The following is a 13,366-nucleotide window of genomic DNA, read 5'->3' as shown; positions in this document are numbered from 1 at the left end:
TTTTTATCAAACGTTAGATGTCCATTCAACGATGGTTGTTGTCGTTGTTTTTTTTATTAAACATTAGATCTTTATCTAATAATGGTTGTTGTCAAGTGAAACATACCTTATTTTCACTCTATTGGTAATACTATTACAAGTTGTTAATACTATTCACAATAAAAATTCAAAATTAGACAACATACATAAGCGTATTTACTGAAATAGATAATATGTTGTCGTATTTATAATTTTAGCATTTGTATTCGGCACTTCATTTACCGAAAATAGAATTTGTTACACCGTTCGTCGAAAAACCGTGGGTCCGGTCATATTCGGCACACGGTGTACCGAATATAGCATTGTAGCTCATATTCGGTACACCGTGTGTCGAATATCAACCGCATTCGACATATGGTCTACCGAATATGACTTTTATCTGCCGTGCGGTCACGTCAACTCACGGCACGTCAGGAAAAGGCCATATTCAGCACACCATATGCCGAATACGACACTATAATCCATATTCGGCATATGGTATGTCTAACATGTGCTACAATACCGTATTTAGTACACGGTGTGCCGAATATGAGTTTTTATGTGTACGGTGTACTGAAAATATATTTTCGATAAATGATGCTCTGAATACGAATGTTAAATTTATAAATACGATAACATATTTTATTTCAGCAAACAGGCTCGTATATGTTATATAATTTTAGATTTTCACTACTATTCGCTTGGTAGTACGCTATGTGAGTGTGTATGCAAGGCAAGGACCTCTGTGAGTCCGACATGAGCAGAGCCGCATTCAACATCTCTCCGTATAGAAGGTTCATGGCTGGGTTGTACCACCAGTAGTATGAATGCACAGAGATTTCAACAAGATCAAATAACCAAAATTCCCAGGAAATGCACTGAAGCACTGCACACCATATCTTCGGACAGGAATCGGCAGTGGGTGAGCAGTAATCGTGAAGTACCTCTATAAACAGCGATCATGAACAGTGGTTTTGTGAAAAGTAGTTGTACAAACAGTAATCTTGTACACATTATTTTACAAACAATAACATCATAGTCCATCCTTATAAACAATAAATTAATGTAAATAACTGTTCATTCAGACTCATAGTACTGTTCACATTTAGTAAATCAAAGGAACCGGTTCCCTTCGGACAGAGGGCATGCACATGGCGAGCCTGCGACCCGAGCATCTTCTGGTGGGTGGCAAAGACAAAGGGCGATTCGATGGTCAGCCACGTTCCAGAATTAATCACGGAGATGATGATCTAATCCTGGCTATGGGCTATCGGGCCTTCACACAGTACAGACGCGATATATCTCTGCGTGCTCTGCAATGCTCAGATCGAGCAGTCCGATCCCTGGGCCGGCCGGGTACCAAGCACGCAACGTAAGACTGTGTTCAACAGTTTTTCTTCAGGATCAAAATATACAGGATTTTTTTTTCTTTCAGCGTTTCAATAGTTTTTCTTCACAGTTCTCGTCGCGAAGTGATTCTCAGATCATTTTCTTCAGGTCGGGATTCTCTCTTCTTTCCCTTCGCGATTCCTCTCGAATGGAAGCTGTTGATTATAAGAGGAAATAAAGGGAATGGGAACGGGAAAAAGAATCGAGAAGAAAACGAAATAAAGGGAATATAGTTAGAGACAGTCTAACAAGGCGAGCTCGCGTTCGGCGCCGGACGTGGACATTGGTATGGCACGCGCACTGCACCTTGGACGCAGCTGAATTGTGCATTTCTGCTGTCCCTAGAATTATTCCACACCATTCTATGCCCATGTAAGTGTAATCTAAGCCCGTGGGTGAGCTCTGAGGAGACGGATCTTGTTTCGCTGAAGCAAACTGCTCAAAAGGGAAGAAACGCCACCCACGTTTGAATGAACCCACCGACGCACGCCAGCACAGGATGGGGGACCTCCGTCTGCATTGGGTTCTGAAAACACTGTGCTGCTACAGGATGGTTTTGGAATGCAGGATTAAAAAAAGCACAGTAATAGGAAAAACGCAGGAATAGCACAGAAATACAAATGTAACATAGAGAATTGAAAATTACAGAAATTTTAGAGTAAAAAGTTGTTTGGGTAGGTTTGCCTCGACCCTTCGTGAGCGAGAGAAAAAAAAAAGAGCTCTGATTGGATATTGGAAATCCTGCGTTTTCATAGGGTTGGTATAGTATTCATACGAAATTCATTTGTCTGATTTCTTTGAACCAAACGGCATGAATAGGACTAATTCTAGAGGAATAGAGAATCCTGTAAAAATCCTTGGAACTAAAGGAGCCCTAGCCTAGCGGAGGACCACTAGCGTTCAGCAGCTAGCGCGAACGAGGATGTTTGCTGCCATCCCCAGAACGCAGCTGGGGGGGACGCCGCCCAGAGAAGGCATATTCCCGCCGTGTCTGGTGGAGGTGGGCATTGGGCACGCAGTTGCCGGTCGCCCTCCCCTCGGATGAACAGGAGGGCGCAAACCGGTACGCCTACCCCAGCCATGAAGAACGTGAGAGATCAGGACGTCCGGACGGAATGTTAGGCGCGGGAGATGAGGCTCCCACTCCCACCGGCTTTGCCAACCGATGGCCGGTGCTTTGGTGACGGAACGCCGAGAATATCTTCGTGTTCGTTGGGTGATATCAGGCAGGCAGGATCAGGTTCGGTCGTAATTCGACAGTCGATAATAATCCTGCAATGCTACGGACGGCCAAAGAGGAGGCGGGGATTGAACTGATACGTGCGGAATCACTCGGTGGCTACGCAACTGGACGAGGAGGGTGTATTCCCGATCGGTGTGGGCGTGTGGCAACTGGCAAGAGGCCTCTTCTAGATGCGGCGTCGGCATGCCACGGTAGCCAAAACAAAGCACGGGCTATGGCGACATTGAGATCGAAATATGAGAGCTCTCATTGGCTCGGCAAAAGCAACCAACAATGGGCAGAGGATACATGATTCGACTGGAGATCAGGAGAAGCGAACCGACCGCGTACGTATTCGTTTGCGTAGTTGCGTGGGAGATGCTTCTCGTGTGATGACGACGACTAGGCTTCTACTGAGCTGAGCTGACCGAAACATTCGACTTGGTGTTGCTGAAAAAGCTTGTGGCGGCTCCGAGTCGAGCAGACGAAACACGGAGGACGACGTTAGGAATTGCTAAAGGCATATTACGAGACGGCAGCATGGGACTATGGAATAGGTTTATTGCCTGTCCAGCTCACGAGGGCCGAGGCCTACCACGTCAAATTATTGAAGGAGACCTCGACCCCAGCAGATAAGCATGGAGAACGGATCAGGTCTCTGCAAATCTCTCGATACCCAACCGAATCAGAGCACTGTTTCTGATTGCCAAACGCAACAGTATCTATCAAGAAGTGGTCACCTCCCTGTGATCACAACTAATACAGCTGCATGAACCAGAACTCCAAATCATAAACTTGTGTTAGCGCAATAAACAGAGCAATCTTTGGTGCGTTCTTGAAATAGAATAAACAGAGCAAAAGTCAATGGATCTGTTATAAATAGACATATTTTAGATATTAATCATATGATCAATTATAAATAGTTGTATCTATTAGGAAAGAGTGTTTTTACAGTAGACATTTCTTTTTATTATGTCTATTCAACATGTATAAATATGTAAACACCTTATAAATTAATACAAGAATTCATTCTTTCTACTCTTTATTGTGTTCTACTTTCTACCCGTAACACATTATCAGCCACTATTGCTCTCTGTGCTAATCGGCCAATCAACCGCTGAAGGGAGCATGATGAACACCATGGGAGACTCGTCGACACACGCCTTCGTCTTCACGGCCATAGAGCACACGACGCATGATGTTCTCCATCACCAAAACAACAACAATATAAAGGCACAAAGGCCTCTGCACAGATGGACGCATGCGAGGACGAACACTGCTATGCCAGAAGCAACCAAGAATAGAACCCTTGATTGGAAAAACACCGCACGTGGCGCCCGTGCATCAACGACGGCTAGCCCTATCCAACCACAACAGTTCTCCAAAAGCGCCACCTCCACTCTTCGACGGAGATCTACCCTTAACGACACCCGGCGGCGTTGCAACCGCCCTAAGATGGCGCCATCATCCGCACAACCTCTCCATTGTCGGCGGTCTCCTTGCCAGCCGGCCTCCTGGCGTTGTGCCTAATCCTTTCAGCGTGTGAAAGGGGAAAGGGGTCGAGCAACCCCATGACCGGCAACCCCACCAGCAACGGTGGTGGACTCGGCTACTTCTCACCACAGCGGTGCGGCCTTCATCCCATCGGACGCGGCTGCTCCATGCGATGGCGACACACGGCACACCGAACACCCACTTACGATGGGTGCCGGTGGCCCTAAGCAGCAGCACTCCGGAGGCTGACGTGGCTCCGGCCTAGCTTCACAATGGTCCATAACGACCAGATATGTGTTGCTTTCCTCCGCCTCAACAACGGTCCACACCAGCGGCGCCCTACCTTAGGGCGGTGCACCTCCACCTATCAATGGTGCCTGACGCGCCCCTCCACCCTCTGGTGGCCTCTTCGCCATCTGCACTCCGGTGGTGGCGCTCAATGCGACGTGATGAAGCGCCCGCTTCAGCGCCTCATGCCCATGGCCTCGATCCGTCGGTCCGCGACACCCACTGACTGACGATAGGTGGTTATTTGGCTAGGCGACGGCGGCCTTCGGCCGACTCCCACTCTCCTGCTAAAGCACACCAGCGGCGACTTCCTCTCACGGTGCTGCGCAGCGGGCTGTACAGCCTCTCAGATCTGACACCCCACCTCCCTGGAATCTTGGCCGGTGGAGGCCTTTCCCGAGGCGACGTGAACCGCCCAACAACGTCGGCGGTAACACAGTGGGCGGTTAGCGTTATAAACCCTAATCGCACTGGTTGTGGGCCAGGCGGGGGAGCCTAAATAGGCCATGGACTAGAAGTACAATAGGGCTTAGGCCCAGGTTGGTTTGGCCTACCTCAGCAAGTGCACTCACCCGTGTGGGCTTGTAGGCCCAAAGTTCGACTAGACTTCAGCCCAGATTGACATGACCCGCAGGCCAGTAAACACGTGGCTAAGGCCATTTTGCACATGAGACTTTTCGGTGTAAAGAATAGTAGGGTCCCCTCACGGGCGGACCCACTTTGGTAAGATATCGGTAGGTATTGCGTGTCACGTTTTATTCTGAACCATGGTCGCCCGCGCGACCAGCCAACAACCATGCAACCAGACTCTCCGACTAAGCTCTGTGACCAGTCCCCATGCCACAGGAGCAAACCCCACGACCAGTCCCCTCTGGTCGTGGGGCAGGTATGTGTCCGAACAAGTCTAAACCATAATAAATGCCTTTTCACTCGAGTATTTCCTTTCCCAGGTCCTCTTTCGGGTCATCCAAAGTATGGCCGGCACAGAGCTATCATGTCTCGTCTCGTCCTATAGCATTAAAAGCTACAGGACAGCCTGACGGGCGTGGTAGGAGATCTTTTTGCAGGTGCGCAGGCGACGCATGGGACAGGACAAGGCAGTCCAGGCGATCGTGATGACACAGGCGATGGAGCGATGGGACAGGCTCTGTAGCGCCGTAGAGCAAATGGATATGTCTGCTCTCAGTAATGATGGGCCTAGGTAGGAAGCTCTAGCTAGGCCTGAATCTATGTTTTGACTCAAATGTAAATCATCTCTCCCTCTGATATATAAAGGGAGGAGTACTAGGCTTGTAAGAGATAGAGAAAAAAGAGAGGCCTAGAGGTGAAAGAGACCTAGAAGTGAAAGAGGCTGAGAAGAAGGTTGCTCAAGAACATCATCTGTACCTCACTTAGACAATAAGAAGAAAAATACACAGGATGTAGAGCTATTATCCTGAGGAGGGCCTGAACCTGGATAAATTCCGGTGTTCTTGAGTCACACATAGACACAACCGGATCCAACATACGCTTCCCGAATAAAGATCACGCACGCATCATCCAATATACCCCGGAAACATTGTCAGGGATTTACCCTCGACAAGACCCTGTATTTCTGGGAAAATGCAAAATGGTCCAATAAACAGTACTGTATATTAAGTACTTATTATGTTTAGACTCTGAAGTTTACTATAATTACATCCAATACACTTTACTATTGTAATTTGACAATATAGACCATATTTTTCTGGAATATTGTGCAATGTATATAATATGTTTGCTACATGCAATCCCTATAACTTGCTATTGTGTAAACAACCATGTTATTTTTTCAATTGAGATTATTTTCTTGCAAAATAACATATTAATTCACTTAATTAAGTCCAAAGAGCTCATATGCCCAAAAGTGCTTAATTCAAGCAGAATTAAAATGTAAAATTTAAGTGACTAACTCAACTAATATCGGTATAACACAAGATCATGGATGTTATGAAATCTACCGCAATATTTGCAGATTATGCTCATAATAGCAAATTACTCGTGCACTACTGTACGATCTACACCATTTTTTGGTGACTACCATCAAAGTGTTAAACTATTACTATGCGATCTACACCATTTTTGTGACTACCGTCAAAGAGTTAAATCACTACATTTGAGGTCTACACCATCTTGATGATTACCTTCTATGTGATTACCTCCATCTAATATTTGCGAAACACAAGGTAATGAAACAATGGTATCTAGTGCATATTTACAGATTATCCATCATTACTGTGAGATCTACATTTTATCATCTTGATTTAATGATTACCTTCAATGTGTTCTTTCGAATATTCTACTTAGCATAACACAAAGTAATAGAAACATATACATCTACTGACAAATATCAAATTATGTCTCCTACTACTGCAAGATCTACACCATATTTGGTGATTATCTTCAACGTGTTGCTACATAATTTGATATCTACACTATATAATTCAAGTCTCAACTTGACTTTACAAATTTTGCATCATTATTACAATATTATCATGATAATTTTTAATTTACCTACAGTAAATTAATCAAATCTATGGTTCAAAATTCATGTACGATATTATGACCGGCCAAGAGTTCGATAAATTTGCGCTTGACGGTCATAATTATCCAACATGCGCAATAGACGTCAAGGTCAGTTATGCGTCATGCGAAATAGTAGCAACACTCCAATCCTTCCCAAAAAAGAGATCCACCGCTACCAGATCAAGTTAAATATGAAGCTTTATACATAATAAGACACCAAATCTATTCATACATCAAATCTGAGTATTTGATGGAAGACAATCTGAGCACTCTCAAAACTAGATATGAACAAGCAGTAGACAGTCATTCTGCCCGATGCAAGTCATGAATTGACATATATCTGAATCCAATCATACTGTTCATAAAATCTGCTCAGAATTGTGTTTTTGCGAAAAAGAACCTACAAACGAAAAAATAGATAAAACTTTATTTACTATGCTTCTCGGTTATAGGATCTTACATCAACAATACCGTGCAAGAGATTACCAAATTTATTCTGACTTAATCCATGTATTACTTCAGGTCGAAAAGCATGATGTACATATATCAAACCTGTACTATATATTGCATACAAAATAATTTTCTATCTTAATTAAATCAAGACCCGGTATAATTGCCTCGATCACTCTACCTTAGAGATGATGAGAAAAATTATTAACAATTCTATTTGTCACAGTATTTCTAAAATTTTCAGATTTATGTGCACCACATGTATCATATGGAATTTAATTTTAAGATCTTTTTACCTTCAAATACGCCACCCAATTTCTTGAACACCTTCAAAAATATATATGTGGCTCTATTCAATAATATTATGGATCATCTAGATATTCTACAATACTGATTGATATATCTATAAAATAGTCTCACATGTGTTCTTATAAATAAGGCACTACAGTTATGACAAACTCATTGCTCACATAATTATAATTAGAGCAAATTATCTTAGACATGGGATCGAATCTATTCGCATGGACAATATTGTTCTGTAACGTGCATTCAATTATTATTTGGCTTTGGACATTACTGCAGTAAGTACCCTATGTGCACATTCATAATGATCTACCTGAATATCTCATCAAGAGAATAAATTCATTTGCATGACCAACCATAGAATTGTAATTTGTCAACTTCTTGTTGGTGACATGCGACTCTGCATACTGCATCATTAAACCAAATTTATTCAACTGCAATCATATGACTCCCTCCGTTGCAGTTAATACGTGAAAATTTAGCCTCGGTCATATATTTCTCATCTGCCAATCGATTACGTTCTTCATGTACCGATATCACCACCGTACAACATACATTAAAGGGCATTAGGGATCCATATAAAATATAATTATCCGTCAATCATATAATAGCTCGAGTCTCTCACATGGGACATATTTATTGTTTGTATGCTCATAACATTTTGAGAAAAAATCCTAGCATTAGGACCAGATTAATATCACAAAGAATACCAAGAATCATAAGAGAACATCATACATGTTCACATTGTATCCTCATATCCACGTACCTGATATATGAATCCTTATTCAGAACATCTTGTATTTTTAATATATTACAAATAATCTGCCAAGATGCATTTTCTGACAATAAAGGTATCACAAAATCCTATATTTTTACTATGAATGTGCCGAAAAGAGTGAATGTACCAAATAAAACCACTTAACTCCCAAATCAAAATAAGATGAGGAGAAATAAGACCACAAAGGATAAAGTTTGTTGTAAGCTATCGCGGAAATAAAGGAATCTCTTCTGCAAGACAGTAAATGAAAATCAATATCAAGTTGATATACACCCTGTGAATATTCACTATCTAAACGTATATGGATATTTAGCATCCAAATACCCAGCACAAATGTGTACAAAAATTTAGACTTTAGGTCATGGGGACACCCTAACTCTATTGTTTTGAGAAATACACAGAGTTAAATGGGATAATATTTCCACAAACTATATTGATTCCATATAATCAATCAATACCAAAGACTACAAATTATCGATATATAATTTCTCCTAAAAAATTACAGAAAACCTTTAATTGGATCCAGGCCAAAGTCCATGGTCATGGCAGGATGCCTTAAGCACTCGGACTGAGCCAAATAGAATGAAGCAATTAGGTAGAATTGCACTCGCTTACAAAAAGAGAGATTTTCACAAAAGTGATACATATACATCCAATGTCTTTCCTTTAAAAGTAAAATGGATTTTCATTCCATAAGATGGTAAAATAGCGAGGCTTATAGCAGAACGGTTCACCTAGAGACCGGATATCAATTATGATGCGATATACAACATAGTATGTGTGAAAATTATATTCTCATATTTAATATTATTGACAGATCAAATGAATTAGATATATTCGAACATATAAGTTACTAATGGACTTCACATTCTGAATCTAAATATAAATCTTAATATATATTTAAACAATTAAGTTGATTATGGTACAACTGACTAAATGAGTTCCTTGCATAAAAGGGTTACTCCAACGATTGCATATATGTGTTTATAATAAAATCCCAATTGGATTCTATATCATCTCTAAACTACACACGACAAAGTATGTAATCATTTTAAGATGAAATTTGAGATAAATGATTTGTTTTAAACCAAATTTCTCTTAAGTATGCAACTTAAGCATATTCATTCAGGAATATGTATCCATCTGTCTACCAATATTCAAATGATATTGAACAATCATCCATCAAATACTTATGGTCATTCAATCCCTAAATATGAATCAAGATCTATTCATACCTTAAGTTGACAAAGAAAAGATATTAAACCTAAAGTTCTATATCTTAGTGCTATCAAAGCGCTCATATATCTTGCAAACCGCAACAAGCCTAATATTGCATTTGCAGATAATTTTCTAGCTTAAACAACGCAGATCTAATAACGCCATTAGACAGGAGTCAAAGAGGATATCTACAGATATCTTGATGGCACCAAAGATCTAGGTTTTTCTATCAAAAAAACCAAGATATAACTATAGTGAGATATTCAGATTCTGGCTATATAATTGATCCCTATAACGCCAGCTCACAGATTGATTTCATGGTAATATAGCCATCTCTTAGGAGTCATCAAAACTAATTCCAGTGGCTATTTCCACCTATCATTCTAAATCATCACATACATGTGTATGTCATCGCAGAATGACAAAGCACATACAACAATCATGTGGTAGTGGTTCCATTGAATCACCAACCAATAATTATCTATGAAAATAATTCTACATGCATTGCTCAAATGCAAATATATTATATAAAGAGCAATATTACCAAACATATTGCTCATAAATTATTCTATCCTACTAATGTGAGGTAGATATCTTGCAAACTAAATCACGGGATAACCTTGTTGATCTATTCATTAAGTCCTTACCAACTTTCATATTCCAATATTAACAGAATTGGTATACGACGACTCCGAGATTTGCAAGGTTTAGGAGGAGTTCATCTTTAAATAATAACATATTCATATTACATTACACTCTTTTTGTTTATGAGTTTTTCCTATACGGTTTCTCATATAAATTTTTTGATGAGGCAATATCTACACAAGATCATATATCATATTTCTTATTTCTCCCATAAGGATTTTCAAAGGAGTTATACAAGACATATCTATTATTCTCTAAACTTGCTTATAGATTTTTCCTTTCACAAGGTTTTCTCATACGAGTTAACAAAGAAACAATAATCAATATATGATGTATCATTTTCTCCTATTTCCCCACTAGCTTTTAAAGGAATTTTAACAACATATCACTATTATTTCTTCTATTTTTTCAAGAGGTTTTTCGGAGATTTTAATATAATTCATATATCATAATTATTGCTATCTAAGTTCACCAAATGAGTTCTTTTTCTAAGTTTCTCGTATATGATTACAATGAGACAATAATCAATATATGTCATATCATTTTCTTCTTATTTTTTCTAATAGATTTTAAAGGAGATTTTAAAAGAGATTTAATGGCATATCAACATACTATCCTCTCCTTATATTTTTACCAGAGTTTTAGAAATGTTTTTCAATAAAAAGTTTACATTATGGACAATTAATAAGGAGAAGTGTTATGAATAAACAACTTTTATGTGTTAGTCATGTAATCAATTACCAATATTTGTATCTATTAAGAAGGAGTATCTTTTTAATAGATATATTCTTTCATTATATCCATTCAATATTTATAAATATATAAACACCCTACAAACCAGTTCTAGAGTTCATTATTTCTGCTTTCTACATGTTCTACTTTCTATCCGCAACAGGATCCATACCTTTGAGCTGTACGTAACATCTCTACAGTTCGGCCATACAGAAAAACATCGACTTAACCAACACCGACGAACAAGTGACCAACCAATAGCTTACAGATGACTGCTATCAGGATACGAAGGAGAACGGGGTTAGCAATTTTATGCTTTCGTCTTCTTTCTTCGTACTGCACACAAATTAGATAGATGACAACAAAATTGAAAGCTAAAGACAAATAAACAAACCATTAACTTAAAAGACTATTCTTATTCATATGCTTTGACAGACAATTCTCCACAGATGCTCATTGTGGCAGACGCAGCAGACCACCTAGAGATTTAGATTTATTCAGACTCAGCATGCGGCACAAATCATAACCGATGCTTACAAACGATAACACTAATAGCCTGGCTTGGCTGCTTCACACAATAACCAAACGAAAACCACGACAATCGATCGGTACAAATTCCACGGACGAAAAAAGCTCAGCAGCGAATCGAAACCAGAAGCCCGTCGTCTTGCTCGTCCAGCACTACATCTTTCTCCTCCATGGCGTCCTCTTCCCAGCAGAGAAGATTAGCCAGTTTGCCGTCCTTCGCAGGAGCAGCATTCTCCACGTTCTCGCCCTCAAAGCAGTGAAGGACGGATTTGGGTGACCCGACAGCAACAAAGCCTTCATCAGCAGAGAAGCTCTGGTAAATAAGAAGGCCACCGCATGGGAGCTCCTGCTCTACCATGTTGCTGCAATCGTAAGCCTCAACATCAAGTTTTTTCCCCCATGTACCTGCTTGGCCACAGCCACCAAAGATGGTGACTGCAACAGAGAACTCCGAAGGGCCAAAGCACCTGAGGACCCGCTTAACGAGGTCGCCATAAGCCAAAGCAGTGGCATCGAAGTTCATAACCTCATAACTGGCATAGCTGAAACCATCCTCAGGGGTCACATGAATGTTAGAGGATGCAAAGCCATGGATCGCATTCATGGAGTAGCCACAGGGTTCAAAGTCAAAATCGCAGATCTCCATCTCAGGGATAATTTCAGAGATACCAGAGAGCTTGGTCATTTCCTTAGCGCATGATGTATGACCATCAGCAGAAGTCTTGAAAAAGACTGAAGCTTTCTTCTTGTCTAGACCAGTCATGCACATCTCAAGGGTAACCATAGGTTGCTCTGGGTACTGAGTGGCGTAGTAGATGTGCCACTTCTGTCCAGGCTTTGCTGGATCTCCAATCACATAAGCGTTACCACCAGATTTGAGGCCACCAAAGTAGCGGTTCAGGACAGCAATCTCCTCAGAGAAGCTCCTGTGGGGGGCCGGCTGTGCACTGGGGAAGATGAACATCCCACGGGAGTACTTCACAGCAGCAAGCGGCATAGACAGCTCTTCGGCAAGCTCGAGGATCCTTGGAATGGTGAGCAGGAGCATGGTAGTCCCACAGGTCTTGATGACAAGCTTATGAGGATAGATAAACAGGCTCGACTCAGAAAGGACATAGGAGTCGAATTCCTTGTTGGAGAGCTCGGACACAATGGTGCACCGTGCAAGATCCAGAACAGAGTCAATCTGGGCCCTGGAGAGGGCACGCAAACCACGCCCATGAGGGTCGACAAAGACAGATGCCTCCGAGAAAGTTATCTCAAGGCGTTTCTCGTAGCCTTCAAACCCAATCGCAGAGACCGGGGGAGCATCAGCAGCAGAAAGGACAGCCATTGGAGCAGGTGAGTCAGAACACAATGCCGGAGATGGAGGACGGAGGAGTGCAGGGAGCAAGACTGGAGAACTGGTCGATTATCAGGAAGCAGCAAGCCAGAGAATTGATCAGAATCAAAGCGTCAGAATGGAAAAGACGGGAAATCCTAAACTACTGGGATGGGGAAGCCGAAAGGGATATCAGGATGGCTTCCTCGCGCACTGCAAGGGAAGAAACAATTGACATTGTTAGCAACACATGCAAGAACAAAATGGTGGAATTTATTGAGTCGTTGTGATTGATCCTTACGTTGGAGTAAGCAGCAGACTGGAACTTCTTCACGCCTCCGGCAGGTCGAACGTCCTCAATGCTGTAGCCAAGGGGAGCTTCATACATCATGGAACGACTACTGCTAGACTTCTTGCCACCCTTAGACTCCATTAG

The 13,366-nt window shown here is 41.4% G+C and overlaps 1 protein-coding gene across 1 annotated transcript; it reads right to left on the bottom strand.

Moving 5' to 3' along the window:
* Positions 1-11,477: 11,477 nt before the first annotated feature.
* LOC133889814 (S-adenosylmethionine decarboxylase proenzyme-like) lies at positions 11,478-13,126 on the bottom strand. The gene has a single exon (XM_062330290.1). It carries the CDS (start codon positions 12,940-12,942, stop codon positions 11,716-11,718), a length of 1,227 nt encoding a protein of 408 aa, XP_062186274.1. The 5' UTR covers positions 12,943-13,126; the 3' UTR covers positions 11,478-11,715.
* Positions 13,127-13,366: the final 240 nt, after the last annotated feature.

The sequence above is a fragment of the Phragmites australis genome, chromosome 13, assembly GCF_958298935.1.
Source record: "Phragmites australis chromosome 13, lpPhrAust1.1, whole genome shotgun sequence".
Taxonomy (NCBI): Eukaryota; Viridiplantae; Streptophyta; class Magnoliopsida; order Poales; family Poaceae; genus Phragmites; species Phragmites australis.
The sequence above is the reverse complement of the archived record's forward strand: the minus strand, read 5'-3'. Positions and strand labels throughout refer to the sequence as shown.

Bases quoted from the DNA above. Each gene is read 5' to 3' on its own strand.
- LOC133889814 (XM_062330290.1), bottom strand. From the start codon at position 12,942: ATGGCTGTCCTTTCTGCTGCTGATGCTCCCCCGGTCTCTGCGATTGGG.